This window comes from Nannobrachium achirus (assembly GCF_963921795.1).
Source record: "Nannobrachium achirus genome assembly, chromosome: 15".
In the NCBI taxonomy this organism is placed as follows: Eukaryota; Metazoa; Chordata; class Actinopteri; order Myctophiformes; family Myctophidae; genus Nannobrachium; species Nannobrachium achirus.
The window spans coordinates 61,802,748-61,829,564 of NC_137822.1; the positions used below are offsets into that span (position 1 = coordinate 61,802,748).

The 26,817-nt window shown below is 42.9% G+C and overlaps 1 protein-coding gene across 2 annotated transcripts in view; it reads right to left on the reverse strand.

Annotated features, from left to right (window-relative positions):
• The window catches only part of LOC308300000 (disabled homolog 2-interacting protein-like), a 176,764-nt gene that overhangs the window by 70,658 nt on the left and 79,289 nt on the right, over positions 1-26,817 (reverse strand). For both annotated transcript variants that reach the window (XM_080743766.1, XM_080743765.1), the window contains exon 5: positions 23,159-23,454. In XM_080743766.1, the coding sequence (XP_080599892.1) occupies positions 23,159-23,454 (296 nt within the window). The remainder of the gene's footprint in view (positions 1-23,158; positions 23,455-26,817) is intronic.

Consider the following 26,817-nt stretch of genomic DNA (forward strand, 5'->3'; position numbering starts at 1 on the left):
AAAGTGTCTTCACCAACAGCGAGACGCAGAAATCAGCACAAAGGGCCACTGAGCACTAGGGCATTCACCAAATATTAGAATATTAGAATATCGTCACTATTTGACTATTTTTCTCTAAAGCTTGGCTAGATAGGAAGTCATAAGAATGAGTTGTCAGTGCCCCTGGTGGATGAATTTGTTAATGCTCTATACCAGGGCTTTTCAAACCTTTTTTAGGCTGTGACCCCCAAAATAAACATATTTGAACTGGGGACCCCCACCCTGACAAGGACTTGGAATTGTATTAATCTGTTCCACAGATAAACATTGTGAAAATAGCAGATCTACATGCTCACAACGCCTCGCGTTGCGAGGCGTTGTGAGCATGTAGATCTGAGGCGTTGTGAGCATGTAGATCTGCTATCTTCACAATGTTCGCCTCTTGCTTACTTAATATTTGACAGTTTGGCCAGTCCTGTCGAATATTCGACTATTCGAATATTTTGAGGTTGAATAATTTGAATACTAAAAGTCACTAATTGTGAATGCCTGAGCAATGAGCACTGTAACTATAAAAGGTATAGTTCTAAGCCAAGTGGAGCCCAGTGTTCACACCAACTATAAAACAAAACACAATGGTGAACCATATAGTTAAGAGTTATCTTTATAGTTATTGTGCCCAGTGGGACTGGCCCTTAAAGAGTGCTAGAGTGAGTCATCTCTCTCTTTCTTTCTCTTGGTTCCAGCGGGACGCTTTAACCACGTCTTCATGTTGGATTTAGGCCAGTTAGACTGGGTACGCATCATTGCGTATTATAATTTCATGCTTTAACTATTGAAAAATAGCAGATATACAAGCTCACAGAGCTTGCGAAAAAATCGTGAACATTGGAATTTTGACCCGATTCTATAAGTGCCTTCTAAATCCTTCTAAGGGTTTATTATTATTATTTTTTTAAACACATGTTTCTATGTCAGTGGTGCTCAAACTTTTTCATGTGAAGGACCCCCAAAATGATATGTATTTGGCCACGGACCCCCATCTCAAAATATTTAGTTCCAAGGACCCCCCCAGAAGCAAAATTTCAGTCACAAAGGTTTGCTTTGAAGATACGTATAAATCAGTGGAGGTCCGTGGGGGCTAGCGAAGTATTCTCTGAAGGTCCAGCACTTGCCTGATGAAGAAATTTATATTTAATAATATATATTTATTTTTCATTCATTTATTTTTCTGCTTTCATTCTCTCTCTCACTCAGTCAGGCTGGACACACTGCTTCCACTAGCGGCGCACGTCTAAAAAAGCAATTCGTTTTTTTAACCAATCAGGTGTTTTCTTGTGTTGTCTCCAGATAAGATAGAGCCCCTCTGAACCTCAGTTAGAGTGCCTGCTGCCTTTGATTGGCTTTGAAGTGAATGGTTGTTGGGCACTGTATTGTTATTGGCTGGTTCTTTAACCAATCACAGCCCTCCTGGGCGCATTTTCTTGTTCTAAAGATCCCATCTCTGAGAAGAAACATTGTCCAATCAGAGAAGAGAACTGCTGATATTCACATCCCAGTCCTGGGAGGAAACCAATCAGAAAAGTGAATTGCTTCCTGTTTCATATGTTGTTTTAGTTTGAGTTGAGAAGAGATTGAGAGCTACATTTATACATTTACTCACAACAATTCACAAATAAAGAAACGAAAAATGGCGGAAGGAGGAGAAGAAACAGATATGGATTTACTGGACAATTTGTCAATCTTTTTTCGAGGACGTTTGGACACATGAGCGAGTCGAGCGACCGTGGTTGTTAATCAGGAAACCTACCGGAGTGTCTGGCAAACAGTACACCACCGGAGATTCGGGTAAGAGAAACAACACTCACGCTGTGTGTGCGCATTATGGAATATAACGTTTCAACACAAGATTTTGGGGCAAGACTTGTGCTGTCATTAATCTAGGCTAGTTGTCTTAATGGATGATATTTTTCAATGCTGTTTTGGAAAAACATCAAAGTGATGTTTGTAGTGTGAATATTAATGTCAGAGTGTTTGCCAGTCGAGCTTCTCCAGGGGCGTCAATTGGGTATGGCAGGGGTATGCAGCTGCCATACCTTGGCTACAGGGGGAAATAATAAAAATGTACTTTTCATCGTGCCTGTTGCTAAGGTATGGCAACATGACTGGTGTCAAGACACCAGTCATGTTGCCATACCTTAGCTTGTTCTGAACTGACGCCACTGAGCTTCTCACTGCTGCGCTCAGCAGTGGGTGGGTGTGTGTGCGTGCGTGTGTGCAGACTGTGCAGTGTGTAACTCTAGTCCCAGTCTCCCAGAAGCTTGGCTGGTATGTGATGAAGCCTGTTGAATCATGTGTGTATATCAACATATATTTTGCTTGCTTTCGTGTTGCTATGAAAATATGGTTGTTTGTGACTGAGTTTATTGTATTGGGCTCTGCTACTGGTGCAGGCAGTGGCAGTACGGCGCAATTAATTGTCAGATCGTGGCTACGCGAGGGCACGTGCGCGGTCGTGTGCACGTGGGCGGGCATGTGCACGCGCGTGCATATGCGCAGCAGCCATGGCGAAGGCCCGGGTATTGAACCCACGGTCCGCCACTGGTATAAATCCAAAGATTTGCAACTTAAAAAAAATAGCAGATCTACAAGCTCGCAGTGTGGCACTCGGTGCCGCTCTGTGAGCTTGTATGTCTGCTATTTTTTGAGCGGTGGTCAGTCACATCGTCTCCTATACGTGGCCGTGTGTGTGGGTATGCGTTTCTGTCTATCTGTCTGTCTGTCTGTATGTAGCCTGAGTCTGTATGTAGCCTGCAATACCTTTTCTGACCACACATGTTAAGGCAGGGGCGCTGTTGTTCAGGCCAGGCACACTCACGCGCACGCACGCACGCACGCACGCACGCACACACACACACACACACACACACACACACACACACACACACACAGACACACACACACACACACACACACACACACACACACACACACACACACACACACACACACACACACACACACACACACACACACACACACACACACACACACACACACACACACAGCCTCCACCGCTCAGTTCACATGAGTGTGATTTCTCAATAGTTAAAGCATTACAGGCCTAAATGGATTTAAGGCTCCGGCTGGTTTGTCCACATTTAGGATGTACAGAAGACATTCACAAGGCTAGCCGTCATGTATTATGTTTTTTCCAACAGCCACCATCCATCCATCCAGCCATCAGCCTTGTGTTGGCTTGGCTCATTATAACACCCATGCCTACAATCCATTATCCATGCCAGCTTGGTTGGCAGTGCCCGCTACCAGAGCATTACAATGCACTGACCCAAATAGAACACTCTGTTTACCCTGCTGCTTTGCGCGTACGTGCGTGCATGTGTGTGTGTGTGGTGTGTGTGTGAGAGAGACAGAGAGAGAGAGAGAGAGATTGAGAGAGAGAGAGAGAGAGAGACACTTTCAGGCTAGTCTAACCCAGACCCGCAGAATGGAGAGAGTTATGACACTTACGTCGACTCCCATTGTAAGCGTGGAAAGCTATGGAAGTAGCTAGCTTAGCCTAGCTTACTGGAGCCTGTTCTCATTCTTAGCGAGCCTTTGCGACTCTTCAGCCCCGTCCGCCCCCATTATAACCGAGGCATTTTCACTCGCTGGTAAGTAGACTAAAGTCTTTTTCCCGCTTTTAACTCATTTACGGGCCTCTCCAAGGTAGACAACATTATTAAAAGGGGGGAAACAGACGCGATTTAGTCTACTTACCAGCGAGTGAAAATGCCTCAGTTATAATGGGGGCGGACGGGGCTGAGGAGCAGCAAAGGCTCGCTAAGAATGAGAACAGGCTCCATGCGACGCCACTTCCGGTCTTTAAAATAAGATATCTGAACGGCTACATATATTTGCCAGACCCATGAAATGGGTAGGCCTACATAAGCAAATGTCTGTCCGGTTTTTCTATATAAAGGGTATATATGATGATGACATGATGATGACATGCCTACAAAAGGCATGATGTCATAAATGATGATGACAGACAGGGGGTCTGGCACAACCAGGTTGACTTTCTTGAAAAGTCTGGATCCCGAGGCTAGTGTCGGGCAGAAACCAACAGGAGCCAACGGCTCCTACATCTGGCTTTGTCCGTTTGTCCAGAGAAAAGGTCTCCCATTTTTGAAGCGGTGAAAGCCACTTCCAAGGAGTGGCTTTGTCTGTCCCGTACATGTTTTTTTTTGAGGATTCCCATAGATTCTCAAGGAGTGAGAATGTCTGTCCCGTACATGTCCCGTACATGTCCCGTGCATGCAGAATCGAGGATTGGTCAAGCTTCACATGACAATTTGGCCCTCCAGACAAAATCATGCATTCATTCAGAATTCATAAAAATATAGAACTAAAGCATAACATAGAAATTATAGATCTAGAACACAGAATGTATAGATCTGGAACGCTGATTTCAAAGTCTAATACACATAGAATAAAAATTCACCGCTTCACTTCGAACCGAGGTTTGATTTTTAAATAAATGGATGACCACCCATTTTCAGTAATCAAATATATCATTTATATATGTTAATGTTGATGAGTGAACATTAGCTTAAGTGCCCCCCCCCCCCCCCTCCTGTTGAGAGGGGAACGGAGTTGTGACGATGTGGGGGTCACGTGACCAGTGACGTCGTCACATTGTCAAATGCAGCCCGCCCCCATACGTTTTAGTGGGATATCAGAAACAGTGCGACTTCAATTGAAATACCGAGCCTTTTCAGCCATGTCAGTTGTATTACCGGTATGTACAAGGGCTACTATGTCTTGTGAGCTAGAATAATGTATCCATATGCCATCCAAAACGAGCAGGAACTACTATTACCGCTTTTATTACTTTGTTTACACGGAACTAGGGAAGTAGGGTGGAAATACATGCCCATATTTGGTGGAACGTGAAGGTATTCACATGAAGGTATTCACAAGAGCTTGTGAGTTGCGACTAAATAATGACTACATTTGATCCATTGGAACACTTTATTTTATTTTTTTATTTTTTTACATTTCCGGAAAAGTAATTGTTCATGGTTTCCATCCAACAACGAAGATATACAACTTAGCAGTTTTAGAATTGGATCCATGTCAAACAACCGTCGGTGGTATTGGAGAAAAGGCACAATTCAAATGGTACCCGACCCTGTCACAATCTGTCATAGTGTTCCTATTTTTGTCACAATCTTTGTGCCTCTATGCATGCTATCCAGTGTTGATTGTGTACACCTGTGTCTAGTTAGTTTCCCTGGGTATACACCTGTCTTGTTTCCTTGAGTGTTTGTCGTTTTTTTTGTAGCCTGTTTTTGTTGGCTAAAAGTATGTACCGTATGTTTACTAGTACAAAGAAAAAAAAGAAAAAAAGAAAGAAAAAGTTTGTTTTCCACTCCCAAGTTTTGTCTGCATCTTCCTGCATTTGGTTCTAACAAGAAAATTCCTGGCAAACCTTAGATTCCATTTCAACCTGAGCCTTTTGTGACTGAAGTGAGCGCGCCAGCGCGGCCCAAAGGTCTCAATCTGTCACCATGGGCGTCACAAGGGGGGGGGGGGGGGGGGGGGGAGTGGGACTGAGTTACTAGGGCCCAAGGTGGAGGGGCCTTCGTTATTTTATACTTTAGGTATTGAAAAATAGCAGATATACAAGCTCACAGTGCGGCACAGAGTGCCACACTGAATAGTTTTAGATGGAGGTCCGTGGCCTAATACATACCATTTTGGGGGTCCTTCACATGAAAAAGTTTGAGCACCACTGACATAGAAACATAGGTTTTTCAAAAAACCTTAGAAGGATTTGAAATAAGTACAAGACTTGCACAAATGTTAGATAGATAGATAGATAGATAGATACCTTTATTATCCCAAGGGGGAAATTTAGTTGTCCAGTAGTAGCACAGCAGTATACAGTTATTTACAAAGTTACAGAGACGTAAGAAAGATAGATAAGAGGGAAAAAAACAAAAACAAAGACAAGAGCAGTACAGTACCAATAAGGAGAAGGTGCATCAATAGAGGGGGCGAATAATATATAAGAATATATACATAAAGTGTCTTGCAAAAGAGACCATAGCAGTCAATGCTAGTTAGTGCAAACAATGTTCACGATATTTCAAAAATAGCAGATCTACAAGCTTGCACTGTGAGCTTGTATATCTGCTCATTTTTCAATAGTTAAAGCACAACACAATGTGTAATAATGCTTACCCAGTCTAAATGGGTTAAACCCCCTCCCCTATGAAGAACATTCATGGGGGGGCCCGCAGTGAATCCTTGTACCCGGGGCCCAGAACTTGGTGCGACACCAAGTGGCCACGGCGTAACGAAGAGCTGCTGCTTCAAATCCCTTCAACGAGTGACAGGATCGACACAGAGGCCCCTCTGTCTGTCTCTCCTCACAGATAAGATCGATGTTTTGTGTCATGCACCAAAAGGTGCAGTGGTTTTCAACCTTTTTCATATAGCAAGGTCCATTTTTTTATTCAGCGTTTGAGCCACGTACCACCATTTGATGAGATTTAGCCTCTCAGACCCCAAAACATAGAATATGTTGTCGCTGGATAAGATTCTGTTAACTCATACGGAGCCGATCCCGAGAATACTCGTGAAAAATACTCGAGTATCATGGTGCCGATCCCGAGTATACTCGCGAAAAGTAATATATTACTGTAACGGCGGTTATCCTACCGGGTACATGCGCGGAAGGTCCCGAGACGATCTCCCTCACCGATTAATCATCATCACGGATCCACAAGCACAAAATAGTAATCCCATAACATTGAGGCAGACGGGGAATCTCATCTTAATGTTATTATCTCCAAACAACACTTTCAAAGTGAGGATGGCAGTAGATTCTCGCTTATATAACACATGTTGAAAAGCACCGATCGGCCATTACACAACACCATGTGGACGATGACCGCTTCCTGTGAATGACGCGATGACGTCAAACCGGAAGTGTTTACGCTATGGACTTCTGGCCTTCAAAATAAGACAACGGTCGTGGATGCAGCCTGCGGAAGGCTAGCTGGACATTTTAATCCGTTAATTTCAGGAGCACGAAATGAGTTAACAACTCCATGGTGTATTGATGTTGGTACCGCGGGAGAGATAACTGGCAAACATCGATCAAAATAACATTTCTTAAATCTGACGAGGGCATTTTATTTACCGTATTTTCCGGACTATAAGGCGCACCGGACTATAAGGCGCACTGTCAAGGAATGGTCTATTTTCGAACTGTTTTCATATATAAGGCGCACCCGACTATAAGGCGCACATAATAGACGCTACCGTTGCGTTATGCATCCAACAGATGGAGCTGTGCTAAAGGGAATGTCAATGTCAATGAATGATCCATATATAAGGCACACTGGACTATAAGGCGCACTGTAGTTTTTTGAGAAAATTAAAGGCTTTTAAGTGCGCCTTATAGTCCGGAAAATACGGGTATTTTACATTTTTCGCAAAGGCGGAATCGTCTGGTTACCAGACTAGCTAAACGCTACAATAGTCGGGCTGAAATTAGAAGCACGACTTGGTATTAATAGAGGGCAGACGCTCGGATTAAAGAGATAAGAAATAGAGGGCGAAGGAAGAAAGAAGCGCGACTGATACTTTGAACGGACGGCGTCGCGTGCCGAATATAGCCAGATCGTCTATATTCGGCACGCATATAGCGGTCTACGCTGCTGCTTGACCGCCGGGGGCATAAAATGGGCACGAGACGGTGAAAGGGGATCGTCACAGACCCCAGACGTGTTGTCCTGCAGCTGCAACAGGATACCCTTGCGAGACTAAATAACAGCAGAGTGAGTGCAGGTGCTGAGGAGACGGCAGGCAGACAGACAGAGAGCAAATAACCACAAACTATTCCTGCTCGCCACAGGCTAAACACGGAGGCCCAGGCTTTCCAGGACAGCCTGTGCTTCTTTATTCTCGTCGGTCAGCGCAGTGGGTCAATTCTTAAAAATAACTTGTTAGTGGTGTGAGGGGTGAGGGGCTCCGGCCCTCCTCAAAGCACTAGAGTCTGGTCCACATCTCCGAGTGGAGACCAGGATATGAATAAGTACGGAACAGCAGTGTCATGTTATCAGTCATACATATTGGAATGAAATGCACGTTAGTGAGCTTATGCTTGCCTTGATATTATATCTGTTGGGAGGATTTGAAAGCATAAAAAACTGAATATTTGTGTTTGCCACACACACACACACACACACACACACACACACACACACACACACACACACACACACACACACACACACACACACACAGAGCACCGCAGCACACATCTGCAAGCTCAGCATCTAGGTCACATTTTAATGTCTTCATGACAAAATGTTGCCCAAACACTTTACATAGCTAAAAGAGAAGAACCAATGTCATATGAATATTTTTAGCCTTTTTTTTTTATATCATCCATTAAGACAACTAGTACAACTGTACATTAATGACGGCAGACTGTTTAATTGATGGCGATGCATCGCTGCATCAGTACCAGAGTAAAGCTGGTTGCGCACTGCTGCATTTTTTTCTTTTGCGTTTTGGAAATCCAAAATCCGCCAAAAAAAGTTTTTCAGTTAAAGAGAGGAGAGAGAGCTCTAGTTGCGAAAATCTGAAAAAAATCAACCCTGGTCCGAAAATAAATATGAAACGGGCGGCAGTGTGCAGACGTGATTTTTGCGGTGAAGCGTTCCCACCTGTCTTCAACCCTGTCCCGTTGAGCATGAACTTTGACCGAGTGCCGCGTTTCTTTAGTACAACGGTGCGTGGCCGGAGTTACACAGTATCTATAGAGTCCCATTTAGCGCCACCATCAGGCATATTTTTGCAAAACACACTGCTTCTACACGTTTGGCCTAAAATCACGCAAAATTGGATGACAAATCACAACCTCCGCTCCTGATTTCTCACATGCCCTTCTTCTAGCGCCACCATCAGGCCGATTTTTGCAAAACATTTTTCAACACTGCTCCTACAGATTTTGGCCTAAAATCACCTAAAGCGATACACAGTATCTCTAAAGTCATGTCATCAACATGGATCTGTCCCATTTCCCAAATTCCCTCCCGATTGGCTACGATTGCCTTCTCAAGTTTGTGTATGCGATGAGACGGTCGCTTATCTCCCGATTAGGGAGTCTTACTGGTTTCAGAGAGCATGGTAAATATTAACTGTTGCCCCAAAGTATTGTGTGCCTCTCCACTCTCTCCCGGGCGCTAATGCGACTGCGTTGGCTGCCTTGCCTATAGCAGGGGTTTTCAAAGTGGGTGACGGGGCACCCTGGGGTAACGTGACGGCAGTCCAGGGGTGCCGCGAGATCATTTGATAATATTTGGAATTAATTTGGACACTTGAAAAAATATTTAGTATCATTTTAAACTTGTACAAAGTACAAAGTTATTTTCAGTCAGTTCTAACCAAAATGGCTATTATCTCAACGTTTTCCTCGCAACATAATCACTAAAATATCATTACTGTCAGGCAGAAACCTCTGTCTGACAAAACTAGTGAAAACAGCAGATCTACAAGCACACAACGCCTCACGATGCGAGGCGTTGTGTGCTTGTAGATCTGCTGTTTTCACTAGTTTAATAAATGTCTTAGATGATAAATACAAAACGACATACAATGTTTCCACCTGACAATGACGATATGCTAGAAATATAAGGTGCTGGGAGTGAAAAACATAATGTAGGGGTGCCTCGGATAAAAAAAATATATATTTATGGGGTGCCCTGAGACAAAAAGGTTTGGGAACCCCAGGCCTATAGCTACGCGTGTTAGCAGTGTTAATCATCCCAGTAATAGCCTTTCATTGTCCTGTTTTACACTGTAAAAAGTGCTTTTACCGCTAAGACGAAAGCCGGTGAAACAACGAGGACTGCTGCTTAGCTCGACACCCGGATTTAATTAAAGGACTAAATTCCTCTTTTTACAGCAGTCTAATATATGGGTTCAATTCTCCAGATTCACTTAAGACTTATAGCAGCCATTCTTCTTTCAACGAGGCCCGCAGGAGAAGGGAGCGGTGACACGCCGAACTGTTCAGCCAAGTCAGACACGTCCAGGGACGTGCTGGGCCCCTGATTCAGCCTGGGAAAAGAGTTGGAGAGGCCCTCATTGCGCGCTATAGAGAGAGATCTCTCTCTATAGCGCTGCTACTCAAAGATTTGCCATTTCAGATCATGACAAGTGACAAGCCAGTGGGCCAATTACATGAGTTATATTTCGTCGTTGTCGGGTGGAAACCTTGTATGTCCAAAACCGTTTGTTTTGTATTTATGATTTTAAAAATGATTTCAAACTAGTGAAAACAGCCGATCTACAAGCACACAACGCCTCGCACCGCGAGGCGTTGTGTGCTTGTAGATCTGCTGTTTTCACTACTTTTGTGAGACGGCCTTGTATGATGAAGCAGGGCTTTGCTTTGAGAAAAAATCTACAAATTTGAAACTTGGAGATACAAGAATGGAACGATGGCCGACATTTTATTTTTATTTTTTTTCCTAATGGCCGGCCTGGACTGGCCGGGAATGAACCGGCCGTTCGGGAGTTGTCCCGCTTTTCCCAATGGCCAGCACGTCCCTGGTCGAGTCAGACACATCCTACTGCTGAGGATGTCATGACTCAATCTGCCTCACCGGGTGCACTTACTCATGTACTGCACTTAAAAGCGGCACCATGTCACTTTTGTTAGAATTATTGAATGCTTTAACTATTGAAAAAGCTAGTATGATTATACTAGGAGGAAGATCCTTTCAAAAAAAGTGTACAGAAAGAGTTAAAAAATGTAATGCAGGAAGTAAACAAAAATACCGTATTTTCCGGACTATAAGGCGCACTTAAAAGCCTTTAATTTTCTCAAAAAACGACAGTGCGCCTTATAGTCCAGTGCGCCTTATATATGGATCATTCATTGACATTGACATTCCCTTTAGCACAGCTCCATCTGTTGGATGCATAACGCAACGGTAGCGCCTATTATGTGCGCCTTATAGTCCGGTGCGCCTTATATATGAAAACAGTTTGAAAATAGACCATTCATTGACAGTGCGCCTTATAGTCCGGTGCGCCTTATAGTCCGGAAAATACGTACACAGGGAAGAAGGTGTAGCTGGGTAGAATCCGATAGAATCCGATACTTCCGTGGCCGTGGAGAGCGGAGGTCCGTTGGGCTAAAAACTAACCCCAAAATACTGTGAAAAGTGATGACTGATCACTAAACCATAGTTTCGTCAGGCCGTTTTTAGCCCAAGGAATGTTTTTCATGCAAAACAAATGCTTGCAATGGATTCAGAGAATAATTAAAAAACCCTAGTTTGACCCCTCACATGCTACTTAAAGCAGATTTATGGTGGGTATTTGTTTCCTTTATAGTACAGTGTATATTAAGTGAATGAGATACAAACTTTCAGCGGCTGTCAAACATTTTGCTCACATTTTTGCGAGGGACATGGGAGCTCAATTTGTTATTTAACCTTCATAGTTGACAAAACCACTGAGAAACGGACCTTCGCTCTCCACGGTCACGGAAATATCGGACTCAACCTTTTCAGGCCGTGACCCCTAAAATAATCATATTTTAACTGGGGACCCCCCCACCCTGACGAGCACTAAGAGTTGAGGCATTACATTTTGTATAATATGGTTCTATTGTGAAAATAGCAGATCTACATGCTCACAACGCCTCGCGCTGCGAGGCGTTGTGAGCATGTAGATCGGCTATTTTCACAATTTCTGCCTCTAATATTTTACACTTTGGCCAATGTTTAATTTGTCATTTTAGAGGTATTAAAAAGTCCTTAAATTGTCACTTTAGAAATGTGCAGATACCCTCTATACACTTAACTTCATGTTGGTTTGTTTACTTTTGAGTGAGAAAACAATGTTGCCGTGCACATGTAAGTTAATCATCTGGGGACCCCCCAAAATAATTTGGGGACCCCCCTGTGGGTCCCGACCCACAGGTTGAGAACCACTGTATTAGAGTAACGTTAACTTCATAGACACATACAAAACAGAAAAAGTACAAAACTATGGCACCACCTCTTTAATAAAACAAGTCATTCTTCCACCACCGACACAAACCGAGAAGCAACCTTGAAACAACAACATCCCTTTCAGCATTAAAGTTTCATCATTAATATTTTTAAAGCTAGTTCCCTGGCAACCAGAAAAAAGCAGAGTCAGCGCATTCTGAGGTGAGAAATAAGGTTATAGTGTTTCACAGGAATACTGACGTTTAATGTGAAGTCATTAAGAGTGCGACCCTGTCCATCCAGGGAAATGTAGAGACCTTAAAGTGATCCCTGGCTAATACGACAAATATGCCTTAATACATTATACTTGTCCTCTATAACTACAATGTCAAATTAAAAACACCTTAAATATTTTATTTCTTCTAGAAATAGCTAATCTTTCACTCAATAGGGGAAATGCCTGTCGCAAGTTGATGATGTCATAAATGTCATGTGTGATCTATCCCTATGGAATTTATGGCATGGATGTGCAAAAAAAAACACAAACACATTTGAAATATGCTCATATTAACCATAGGAAGTATTACGTTTGTTTTTATTTTCACATGCATGCCATAAATTCCATAGGGATAGATCACACATGACATTTATGACATCATCAACTTGCGACGGGCATTTCCCCTGTTGAGTGAAAGATTAGCTATTTCTAGAAGAAATAAAATAATTGAGGTGTTTTTAATTTTACATTGTAGCTATAGAGGACAATTATAATGTATTAAGGCATATTTGTTGTATTAGCCAGGGATCCCTTTAACATCCATCAACAGCTATCAGCTCCCAATCTATGGCACATGACTAGGGCTGGCACCATCATTATGTTTTAGTTGGCGATTAATTGCTATAAAAATAACATATAACATATAGAGGCTACATGCTACATGCTACATGCTACATGCTCACAACGCCTCGCATCGCGAGGCGTTGTGAGCATGTAGATTTGCTATTTTCACAATAGAAAGTATTAATATTTTATTTTTTTCAACTTCAACTTTCGACTTTCTCTGGTGGGAGTTGACTTGTGTAATGAAGTCAACTGAGTCGACTTGTCGACTTTTTCCTTAATGCCCTAGTTTACACTACATCTCAGACCTAAATATTGTACTTTTAGCCCATCTTATGCTTATTCAAAAATAGCCGATCTACAAACGAGCTCACAACCAGTCGGGATATGAGATTTCCACCCGACTTATCGTGTTTGACACATTTTGACAAACTTTAGTATATTTTGATGCCAATACCTTTGTAATTTTACTAGTAACTTTTTTTTTTGAATGCGGCTAAAAGAAATAGTGAAAATAGGCAATCTACGAGTTCACAGCACGTGAACCTGAGGCTAAGAGGCTGTTTTAGGACATTTATTATGTTTTTTCACCACCGCCCCCAAAATGCCAAAAACAGGAATTGAGTGTTTGTTGTCACGGGCAATGACGTGGACATAATGATATGACATTTCGGATAATTTCATCCAGATGTTTTCTTACAGCTGAATGAAGACGATTAACAATTATGCAAAAGATGATTATGATTAGCTGAAATAATTGCAATCAGGCCATCATGTAATAAAGGACCCCCTCGAAAGCAAAATGATACATCTCAAGGCGCTATCCTTTCAATAATAATATATGTATCTGCTACTTGTGCTTTTGAATTAGATCCTGAAAAGTACGTTTTGGACAGACAGACAACGACGTTGTGTTCGGTATACTTAAATAAAACAAAATAAATCTTGATCCACACAGCACACAGTGGATATAGATCTCACTTTGTACAGCAGTTCTCTGCGCTGAGCTGGGATGGGAGACAGAGAGAGAGAGAGAGAGAGACAGAGAGAGAGAGAGAGACAGAGAGAGAGAGAGAGAGAGAGAGACAGAGAGAGAGAGAGAGAGAGAGAGAGAGAAAGAGAGAGAGACAGAGAGAGAGAGAGAGAGAGAGAGAGAGAAAAAGAGAGAGAGAGAGAGAGAGAGAGAGACAGAGAGAGAGAGAGAGAGAGAGAGAGAGAGAGAACTGTAAGGCTGTGCTGATGAGAAGCTGTCAAGAACATGAAGGTTGCGTCCCAGACACTGACGAAGGCAGAAGGAGAGGAGATATGCAGGGGCGTCACAAGGGGTGGGGAAGTGGGACTGAGTATCCAGGGCCCAAGGTGGAGGGGCCTTAACTATTTTATACTATTGCTATTGAAAAATAGCAGATATACAAGCTCACAGTGCGGCACCGAGTGCCGCGCTGCGAGCTCGTAGATATGCTATTTTTTCAAAAGTCGTGAAAATGTTTTTAAGCATTATAACATTTTAACATTAATTTTGTAACTAAAATTTTGCTTCTGGGGTGGTCCCTGAACAAAATATGATGGGGGTCCGTGGCCAAATACATATCATTTTGGGGGTCCTTCACATGAAAATAGCTGACCCCCACTGACATAGAAACAGGTTTAAAAAAAAAAAAAAAAAACCCTTAGAAGGATTTGAAATATTCAGACATTGTCACAAATTTTTCAAAAATAGCAGATCTACAAGCTCGCAGCGCGGCACTCGGTGCCACGCTGTGAGCTTGTATATCTGCTATTTTTCAACAGTTAAAGCATCAAAATGCGAGTGAATCCTTGTACCCAGGGCCCAGAATTTGGTGCGACACCCCTGAAAGATATGCTGACGGACTGACTGACTCCAACCAGAAGCAGGAGATGTTTATGACTCATGTTAGCAAAAGGATAACAGCATGGAGCTGCTTGCTTCTTGTCAAAATGGCATCACGTCAGCATGACGGCTACGTTTCTCCCGAACAATTAGAACATGTCTTTTTAGTCTCGCGTTTTGCCAGACAAGTCGGAAGAGATGTCCGCCCACGATCATGTCTGGGGGTGGGAGGGGGGGGGGGGGGACTTCGAAATCCAAGGTAGTCGCTAGGAAAACGTGGCTGTAGAAGAGCAGCTGCTAACAACGGCACAGAGCTTTGGAAACTGATCCGTGTGACCGGCCGAAAGACTGTGGATGGGTTCTGCAATGCAGTTTTTTTCCTTGAAAACTAGGGCTGTCGCGATTATGACATTTTACATGACGATTAAAGGTGTATTCAGTGATAATGAAAGTAGCCGGGGGTGAACTTGTCCCTTACTGGCCTTACAGTGTGGAAATGTTTAGTTTGTTATAGATTTTTTTACACCATTATAATGTTCTCGTTTTGATCATTAGACCCAATCACCAGTGCCGGATTTATATGACAAGAGGCCCCTGGGAAATAAAGAGGCCCTCGTGCGTGTGTGAAGTATCGCGCACGTACCGCGCACGCGAAGTACCAGATACATAGAGCGGGCGGGCTTTAGACTGCACTAAGCTTTCAGAGCAGCAACATGCAGTGCGGCCAGCAGAGCAGAAGCTCTCAATGTTATTACCATAATAAAACAAAATGTACAGTAACTAAACACAAATATCACTTTATTTGGTTTGCAATACTTTAAAATGACATCATTTTTTTTTTTTTTTATGTACCAATTATATTTTTATTTGAATGAAATACAATCACTGAATATACCTTTAATTGTCACTCAAATAATGGCGATTAACGATTTAATTGTGTATTTGTCGTTGGCAATTACATTTCTGTTTGGCTTTTAGGCTTTGAAGCTGCACATGGAAATTATAACACATAACTTAAATATATAAAGAAAGTTCACAACACGGGGCTAACAGAGCGAGTCCAACAAATAAAGTTCCTATCACACGCGGATGTGGCGCCCCCTAGCCCCAAATAACAAAAACGTGAACAAGTAATCTGTCATATGAAACGTAGACGTAGTCTGCATATGAAAATGTAAAAAAAAGTAAAATGATAATAGCATCAGCAGCAGAGGAGCGCTAAGGGAAGGGGCGTCACAAGGGTGGGACTGAGTTACTAGGGCTCAAGGTGGAGGGGCCTTAACTATTTAGCTATTGAAAAATAGCAGATATACAAGCTCACAGCGCACGCTGCGAGCTTGTAGATTTGCTTGTAGATTTTGCTTGTAGATTTGTACCCAGGGCCCAGAATTTGGTGCGACGCCCCTGGCTAACTGAGGTGAGGTGGAGTCAGAAGAGGTGACTTGACTGTAGTGGAAAATTGAGAGTGAGTCTGCAGTTCTGGCTGCGACTGAGGGGGGTTTTCAACAAGCAAAGCAAGATGTTGACTTCTTGTGAACCCTCCTCCTTGATGCGAGTTCCAGATGCCAAAAAAGACAAGCGTGTGGGTGCAGAGTTGTAAAGTAACCAAGTACATGTACGGCGTACGCAAGTACGGTACTTAAAGTTATACCATGTAACTTTTTTTATAAAACAAATCTTAAAATTGTCCTAACTGTTAAATCGCTAAAGTTTTAGAACACCCACTCTGTTATTTTCAGCTTCTGAAGCCTTCTCTTTATATGTTTTCTATGAGTTGTGAGGGGGGGAGAATTTCCCGGCAAAATTATGTCATCTCCCACATGATACACGACCGGCCAATCACAGCACCGATCGTACACCACCGGCCAATCACAGCGAGTCTTGCTGTCTCTAAAGGAAGTAGCTTCCCTCAGCAACTGTGTTTACATTGGTGAAGGAATCTTGATTGCTACTCCCTCAATCCTGGTCTAAAAATGACGGGAGACGGCTCTACGGATGCGTATCGGCGAGGCGGAGGTGCCCGCGACGGCCGCGGTGGTCCTCCGGCCGAAAAAAGCAATACCGCTACTGACCACTAGTTGAGCAGCTTCCACAGTACAGCTTTAAGTGCAATTTAGAGGTATTAACTGGAGTATTTCCGATTTCAAATATATTTACTTCTACTCCACTGTATTTCTGAGGCATATGCTTTTTGACTCCACTACAATTAATGAATTGAACACTTTAGTTACTAGTGCCTTTGTAGATTTGGATTATTACAAAAAAACATACACCAACCACTTCAACCCTATATACATTTAAGACATTTGAAAATAGCAAGCTCACAATGTGTGGCGAATCTGGCGATGCATTGTCATTTTGATACCAAAACCTTTGTACCACCTCTGTACTTTGTACTAGTATATCCCGACTTTTACTTGTGACAGAGTATTTCTACAATGCAGTATTAATACTTTTATTAAGTAAAAAATACGAGTACTTTTTCCACCAATGTGTGTATGTGTGTAGCCAAAATCGTAGTTTGTTTAGGCTCCCCCAAACAGGAAGTGTTTGTTTAACCCATTCAGAACGGGTACACTATATTGTGTATCATTATTTTATGCTTTAACTATTGAAAAATAGCAGATATACAAGCTCACAGCGCGGCACCGAGTGCCGCGCTGCGAGCTTGTAGATCTGCTATTTTTGAAAAAATCGTGATTTTGACCCGATTCTATAAGTGTCTTTTGAATCCTTCTAAGGTTTTTTGAAAAACCTATGTTTCTATGTCAGCAATCTGGCCAGCCATCGTCAAAGAAAAGGTCCTTTTCACTTAAATGGAGCTCACTTAGTCTGTTCTTGAGAGACTACTATGTCAGTGGTTCTTAAACCTTTTCATGTGAAGGACCCCCAAAATTATATTTATTTGGCCACGGACCCCCATCTCAAAATATTTAGTTCCAGGGACCACCCAGAAGCAAAATTTGAGTTACAAACATTTGCTTTGAAAATACATATATTCAAAGATTTGCACACATTTTCACGACTTTTTCAAAAATAGCAGATCTACAAGCTCGCAGCGCGGCACTCGGTGCCGCGCTGTGAGCTTATATATCTGCTATTTTTCACTGGTTAAAGCATTCAATAATTCTTAGGCCTAAATGGGTTAAATGCTACGCAGAGACAGGGAGCGAAGCCAGTACAAGTCATGGCAAAAATACAGCTGTCTAAGATGGATTTGAAGATTATCTCTGGCTAATTGACCTCCCGTTGCGGGACAGAGCACGGCAGGGCAGTCTGGCATGCTACAGAGGAATGTCTGAGCTGTGTTAGCCCGGCAGGGGGGACATGCTTAGGGATTAGCGCAGTAGCGCTCCTTCAAAAAAAAAATGCAATACCGCTTCTGCGAGAACAGGAAATCACCTGCTGTCTCCTCCTTGATCTGGTCAAGAGTTCACTGTATGAGCGGGCAGGGCCAAGGGGCTGGGTGGGCTCACGCACAAGAATAATTACGCCATTGAAATCCACCACTTCTCAGAAAAGCTATTCAAAGTAAAAAAATCACACCTTGTTGTGAACTGAGTGGTGGTCAAATAAAAATAGTCAAATAAAAAGAGTCAAATACATGGATTGCAATCCGCGACGCGTTGTGAGCTTGTAGATCAGACACATTTTGTCACGGAACACGCCGTGATGAAGAAGTATAAGCCAGGATTTACTTGGGTGATGTGATGTGTGTTGAACGGACGGACGGACGGACGAGGCTGCAGTGCAGACTGCACACAACAGCGCCGAAAAAGGTAAAGTAGTGGGAACACAAGCAGGAAGCTCCATTCAGCGGCAGCCACTTCCAATCAAACCACAACATTGCGTATACCTCAGCGTCGGACTTTTCTCCGTGCTCAGAGTTATGTCTCCGGCTGCAACATTAGCGCGAGCACACACACAACGTTGTGCGTGCTGTTGCAGCCACCCAGTCGCGGACGTGTGTGTGTGTGTGTGTGTGTGTGTGTGTGTGTGTGTGTGTGTGTGTGTGTGTGTGTGTGTGTGTGTGTGTGTGCGCGTGTGCGTGCGTGCCCTCCTTGCTACGTGTGTGAGCCTGCTCAATAGCGCCCCTCCTTCAACGTGTGTGTGTGTGTTTGTGGTCTGTGTGTGTGGTCAAGAGAGGTATGACAGGCGACAGACATACAGACAGACAGACACGACATCGTGAAACCCAATTACAGGAGTGGCGGTGAGACCACCACTCAAATATATAATAAAAAATAAAAAATAAGGGTTCCCACACATTTTTACCAATTAATTTCCAAAACCTTTCCAGAATATTTAACCCAATTTCCAGGACTATATAACCATAATTCAGCTCAATAACAGGTCGGTTACTCCTATGCGCAATGCCCAAAGACAGGTAGTGTATGCCAGTGGTTCTCAACCTGTTCAGGCTGTGACCCCCGAAATAATCATGTTTTAACCCGGCACCCTGACGAGCACTAAGAGTTGAGGAATTTTGTATAACACTGTTCTATTGTGAAAATAGCAGATCTACATGCTCACAACGCCTAGCGTTGCGAGGCGTTGTGAGCATGTAGATCGGCTATTTTCCAAATTTCTGCCCATGTTTAATTTGTCATTTCAGAGGTATTTACAAAATCAATAACCAAAGACAATGCATAGCTATTTTCTCCAGGACCTTCCAGAACCCTTGATAAATTCCAAAACTTTTCCAGTACTGGAAAAATATTTTTCTAATTTCAAAATATTTCCAGGAATTTCATGACTGTGGGAACCCTGAACAGTGGTTCGCAAACGTTTTCGTGTCTCAAGGGCCCCAAAATGTCGGTTTGGTTGAGGACCCCCATCAGAAACTATTTCACGCCAGGGATCCCAAGAAGCAAAGCTTTATGTTAAAAATGTTCCCTTTTAAAAATATACAATATACATATTCAAAGCGCTTGCAGCGCGGCACTTTAAAGTGCAAATCTTTGAATATATATCTTTCAAAGCAAACTTTTGCAAATCTCTGCTTCTGGGGGTCCCTGGAACAACATTTTTTGAGATGGGGTCCGCAGCCAAATGCATGTAATTTTGGGGGAGTCTTTGACATGTTTGAGAACCACAGATTTAGAAGGAGGATTTAGAAGACATGTATAGATAAACGGGTTAAAATAATCACGATTGTGCGCAAAGCAGATCTACAAACTGCAATAGCAGATCTACAAGCTCACAGAGCGACACGAGTGCCGCGCTGTGAGCTTATATATCTGCTATTTGTCAATAGTTAAAGCATAAAATAATGATTAACCCTCTAAGGCCCACTGTTGTAATATTACAACGTTTGTATTTTATCCAAAAAAAGGTTTAAATAATTTTATTTTAGCTCCCCCTACCACCTAAACATCACCATTGGATTCTATTGTTTAGTATTACAATGCCATTGGCCACAATATTTGCATATAAATACCCCCCACAGGGGCTGACATTCACACCCGCCACACCCGCTGACATTCCAGAGTTTTGACGAACAACATCTCACTTTTTCATGGAAGCTATTCCTCACAAAAACATAAGTAAAATGCCTGTACTATTTTTTTTGGTGATCATTAGAATGTCTAGAACATGTACATATGTTATTATTGTGAAAAATATCCCCCATATGTAAATTAGAGCATGATTTATGATTTATGATTTATGGCTATAAAACCTTAAAAAACATGACATTTTCCTCTTATTAGGACTCCTACAACACCATCTGATTTTTTTAAATTTTTTTATTTCAAGTATTTCTATATTTGGGCCTTAGAGGGTTAACGTGGTTAAAATCCAGCGCGACCACGGACGCGTTTGAGAAAAGTTGAGGAAAAAAAGGCTGAGAACCACTGATGGATGGAGAGAACGGAGAAATCACGATGGTGGCGGCAGCGGTGACCATAGACTGTAAAAAATATGGACAGTCGTAAGCCATTGGTTTCTATGCAGCGAAAATGACGCTTTTTTGGCCCTTGGTATGGGTGTCGCCATCATTGTTTTAATGGTACCAGAGGAATGCTATTGGCTGCCAACAGTCAAGTGCAACCGCAGGGATACATGGGACATTGTCTTGAGCTTGCCGAAAATAAAGCACACGAAGAAGAATCATCACAAGCCCCTCCTACAGCATACCCTGCTTTAAAGCTATACTGTGTAAGATTCTCAACTAGTGGTCAGTAGCCATATAGCAAACCGCGGTCGCGTTCGCGTCTTTCGCCCGTTTTTCGTACGTTCACACCCCCGCGTCTGCCTCCACAACGCCGAGAGCTATCTTTAGAGGGGTCCCTGGTTCCTGTGCGTTCAGGCATTCCGGAGAAACGGACTATTTCACCCTGCCTGGTAGGCGAGAATTACCTTTTGAGTAAAGAGACACACGGGCGACTACAAATATGGCGACCCCACTTCAAGATGCGCTGCATTGGCCGGTAGTGTACCATGTGTGCATGATCGGCGATGTGATTGGGCAACGTATACACAACGTATACAGATGATGCAGATTACGTAATCATGGCGCGAAATTCTCCCCCCCTCACGGCTCAAAGAAAACATATAAAGAGAAGGCTTCAGAAGCTGAAAATAACGGAGTGGGTGTTCTAAAACTTTAGCGATTTAACAGTTAGGACAATTTTAAGATTTGTTTTATAAAAAAAGTTACATAGTAAAACTTTAACATCAAATATAACATAAATTGGACCATATTTTCACAAAACGCATATCATGGTGATTGAAACGAGGCTTTGAACTAGCAACAGGAACCATACCAACTATTTATGACAATGATTAAGGTAAGAAAATCAAATGTAAATGTTCAGGGGAAATGAATGGAATCCTATGGAGAACATGTTGCTTCTGGTGCCAGAACGGCGCAACTAGGAACTTTCGGTTCATAGGAACTTTCAGTTCCGCGTTTGCTTCATTAAAAATCGGGACAACTACACCCCTGGCGGTGACCTTCCCTATCAGACTCACCTCACCACTAAGTAGCTCAGAATAGATAACAGAGTACAGCAACTTGCAATGGGCCTGGTGTACAAGATACACTACACCACTAAGATACCCATGTACCTGGCAAAATACTTTATAAACGTTAAGGACGTCCAAAATTACAATACCAGAGGCAGCGCCACAGATCACATTCAACCCAAAGTCAACTCAAACAAAGGGTCAAACTCGTTCTTCTGCTATACAACCAAAATGTGGAACGCCTTAACGAAGGCCTTAAAGGAGTGTGGTTCCCTAGCATCCTTTAAAATCGCCCTGAAAAACCACTTAACTGGCAACTGGCAATAACAAACCTAGCCCAGCCTCCCCTGACCCCTCTTTGTATTTACCTACTGTATATTTTTCTGCACTGTTTATTTTATTTTTTATTTACCTTTCTTTTACTATATCTACTGCATAGTACTGTGTTCTATCCGTCTATCTGTCATTCAATGTTATATGAGATACTTCAATGGTTTCCTGTGTAAATAAGCCAGGTGCTTTCTAGCCTCGCGTAGCCAGGCTTTCACTCATCTGCGAAGATAAAAGCCTGGTGACAAATCAGGCAGAGACTGTTCAACTTCCGCCGTGAGAATTTCAACAGAAGACTACAACGCATGACGTAACTTCCGTTAAACACAGCACTTCCGCCACTTCCGCTAGAACCAACCGGAAGTCATATTGTGGCCAGGGTGAGTGCTTTCCTAGGATCTCCTTTTAGTTGACCGTGCACCAGTTAACTGTACCGTCATGTAGGGCTGTCACAATTATTACATAATCGTCTAATCGCAATTATTTGAGATAATCGCAATTCTTTTGCATAATCGTCATAATCGTTTCCATGTTGAGAAATGTTAATATAGTTTCCAAACACTTTCAAAAAGTAGTGGAAATAGCAGATCTACAAGCTCACAACGCGTCGCATCGCGACGCGTTGTGAGCTTGTAGATCGGCTATTTCCACTATCAATGTTCTTTTTTAAGTATAAAGTTGTCAAATATGTCAGTAATTTCATTGTATATTTAAGGTCATGTGTCATATCTGCCATGTGCAACTTCAAAGCCTAAAAGCCAAACAGAAATGTAATTGTCAACGACAAAAACACAATTAAATCGTTAATCGCAATTATTTGAGGGTCAATTAATCGTCATGTAAAATGTCATAATCGTGACAGCCCTACCGTCATGAAACTGTACCTTTTTCCTATTGCAAACTTCGAATAAAGTCTTCAATCAGTCTTTTTATGAATTCTGAATGAATGAATGATTTTGTCTGGAGGGCCAAATTGTCATGTGAAGCTTGACCAATCCTCAATTCTGCATGCACAGGACATGTGCGGGACATGTACGGGACAGACAAAGCCAGTCCTTGAGAATCTATGGGAATCCTCAAAAAAGACATATACGGGAGAGACAAAGCCACTCCTTGGAAGCGGCTTTCACCGCTTCAAAAAAACTAAAAACCACTCACCTTGGCCTTGCCGGTGCTCTGCAGGATGTGGACGAGGGCGCAGGCCATCTCCTCCTTGTTCTTGACGCTGATGCCGGGCTCCAGCACGGAGCAGAGCAGCATGTAGTTGTTGGTGGTGTACTCCGCGAACTCCTTGTACATCTCCATGGGCAGGATGCTCATGCTCTGGTAGCGCGCCTTGATGCGGATCATGGGCCCCGACGCCTTGCCCTTGGCGGGCGTGGGCGTGCTGACCGGGTACCACTTCTCCACGAACTGCCGGCCCGTCGCCGCCGCCACGGGGATGTTGACCAGTCCTGCGTATATAGGGGACGGGACGATGTGAAAGGTTTCATGTCGAGATTTACGATGTTATCGCGATAATCGGAATATATCCCCAAGATCTGTTATCCTGAGGCGGAGCATTTGCCAAAGAATAGCCGATCTACAAGCTCACAAATGTGCACCGGGTCTGGTTAGGTTTAGGGTTAGTTTTAGGCATAGTTTTACTGAGGTTAGGGTTAGGATTAGGGTTGGGTTTAGGCACTCACTACACTGAGCACACACCCGGGGCGCATTTCCGAAGGCACCCTTTGATACACTCGGACTGAAACACCTGCAGAAAACACTCTCCCGTCTTGGCCATCTGTCTTGGCAATATATGGATTCTGTTAGTGTGGTATGTGGCCGATGTGGACTCCATATATGGGCATTCCCATATGATATCCTGTTAGATATGGGCTTAATATTGATGACATCAAGGAACTCCATATATGGGCATAAAAGGGATTATGTTAGTGATGTCACCTGTGATATCACCTGTGATGTCACAGTGATGTGTCAGGGGAACCACAGTGTCAGGCGTTATAGAGAGATATACATACGGACAAGCTGTGACATACTAAACCAGGGGTGGGCAACTTTGATGATGGCGAGGGCCACTATATTTCCACCTTCACTCCAGAGGGCCACTATATTTCCACCTTCACTCCAGAGGGCCACTATATTTCCACCTTCACTCCAGAGGGCCACTATATTTCCACCTTCACTCCAGAGGGCCACTATATTTCCACCTTCACTCCAGAGGGCCACTATATTTCCACCTTCACTCCAGAGGGCCACTATATTTCCACCTTCACTCCAGAGGGCCACTATATTTCCACCTTCACTCCAGAGGGACACTATATTTCCACCTTCACTCCAGAGGGCCACTATATTTCCACCTTCACTCCAGAGGGACACTATATTTCCACCTTCACTCCAGAGGGCCACTATATTTCCACCTTCACTCCAGAGGACCACTATATTTACACCTTCACTCCAGAGGGCCACTATATTTCCACCTTCACTCCAGAGGGCCACTATATTTCCACCTTCACTCCAGAGGGCCACTATATTTCCACCTTCACTCCAGAGGGCCACTATATTTCCACCTTCACTCCAGAGGGCCACATTGCATATCGCTACGTCCTACTTTGTCATTCTAGTATCTCATACAAAAGAAGCAAAAATAGCAGATCTACAAGCTCAAAACGCATCGCAGCGCGATGCGTTTTGAGCTTGTAGATCGGCTGCGATGCGTTTTAAGCTTGTAGATCGGCTATTTTTGCTTCTTTTGAATTGGAATCCTGAATTATTTGTTTTATTTTTGAATTGGAATCCTGAAATGTAACATGTTGATTTAATTTCAAAAGCATTTAGTTATATACTCATGTTAACTTTATGAACCTAAATACAAATATGTTGGACATAAAAGAAGACATTTTAATACTTAATACTTAATACTTAAGCTACTAATATAAACTGACAGAATTAAAGCAGGTCATGTTTGGAATTGTAACAGATGAAATCAATAATATATCAGTATTCCGGTATCAACCTGCGGGCCGCATTAACTCTCCTACTGCCAGATTATTTATTTATTTATTGGGTCTGGTGCCATCAAAAAGCTGCTTACCTTTGCGACGTTATAGTAGATAGACAGACATTTATTTATTTATTATTTTTTTTTATTTTTTGATTGTGCAATAGTGCACTTTGGTCTGCCAGGCAGCAGAGGGCGGCGTCATGCTGAGAATGAATGTGATTTGCCTGTTACGTGCATTCAGACCAGTCACTGGCCACAGAGCCTCACAGCCAGAGAAATCAACAAGGAAATGAATTGGTCTCCGTTGATGTTAACGCATAATGGATTTTTTACACCATCACCGCGGAAAATGTGTTTACAGTACATGGCGGCGCGACCCCTCATCAGCTTCAACAAGGTAAGCGAACGAACGAACGAACGCGAACGAGCGCCGTATTGGCGCGGAGGTCTCTTGGGAATTGGGGCGAACAGGAACGTCCAAAGCAGTATAAGAGTTAAGTGAAGGTGGGGGCCGCATGTGGCCCCCGGGCCGCCAGTTCCCCATGTATGTACTAAACTGTGACCTACGGTCGCAATCAATATAATATCTAATAAAACTCATAATACAGTGATTGACATTGGTTTTCAATGAAGTGAGTCCTTGGTCTCCAGTGGTCATTTGAGTCCCACTAATCTTAGATTAGATGTAGGCCTATTTGACAGTGCAGAAGCATAATTGCCTTGCTGCATATAACATTAACGAGTCACACCTGCCCTCTGCAGTGCTCTTTAGAATTTGAAAGTGACTGGAGTCTCAATGGGGCTTTTAAGCTGTGACATCATTTTGTAGGCAGAGGAGATTCAGGAGAATCTGCCCCCAGAGCATTTTCTGTCCCTCGCTATTTCAAACTAGACCAGGTCACCTGGTTCTGCCAGACCCGCAATGAAAATCAGAATGCAAGGAAGGGGGGGGGGGGGGGGGGGGGGGTGGATCAATCTTAGCCCTCTAAGGCCCGCATTAAGAAATACTTGAAATAAAAAAATTGAAAAAAATCAGATGGTGTTGTAGGAGTCCTATTAAGAGGAAAATGTAATGTTTTTTTCAAAAAAATGTTTTTGTAAGATTTTATAGCCATAAATCAAAAATCATAAATCATGCTCTAATTTACATATGGGGGATATTTTTCACAATAATAACATATGTACATGTTCTAGACATTCTAATGATCACCCAAAAAAATAGTACAGGCATTTTACTTATGTTTTTGTGAGGTATAGCTTCCATGAAAAAGTGAGATGTTGTTCGTCAAAACTCTGGAATTTCAGCGGGTGTGGCGGGTGTGAATGTCAGCCCCTGTGGGGGGTATTTATATGCAAATATTGTGGCCAATGGCATTGTAATACTAAACAATAGAATCCAATGGTGGTGTTTAGGTGGTAGGGGGAGCTAAAATAAAATGATTTAAACCTTTTTTTGGATAAAATACAAACGTTGTAATATTACAACCGTGGGCCTTAGAGGGTTAGTCTGGCCTCTCTCCTTTGACACTTAATAGCAAGAGCTTGTAGATCGGCTGTTTTCACTAGTATGGCACTGAACTAACACATGAACACACAGGATTGTATAGGCTGAGCAGCTGGAAATGTTTCTGAGCTTGTAGATGGGCTGAGGAATTTATAGTGTCAGCAGCTCGTCAGCCAACTCAACTCAGCTGGTCCTGTACAGGTGACGGCACTCAAGGCAATCAGCCGAGCAAGGGAAGGGAGGGGCAGATGAGCAGTCAGAGGCAAACACAGGCACACTGAGGAAAAGAGGGACCGACCGACCGACCGA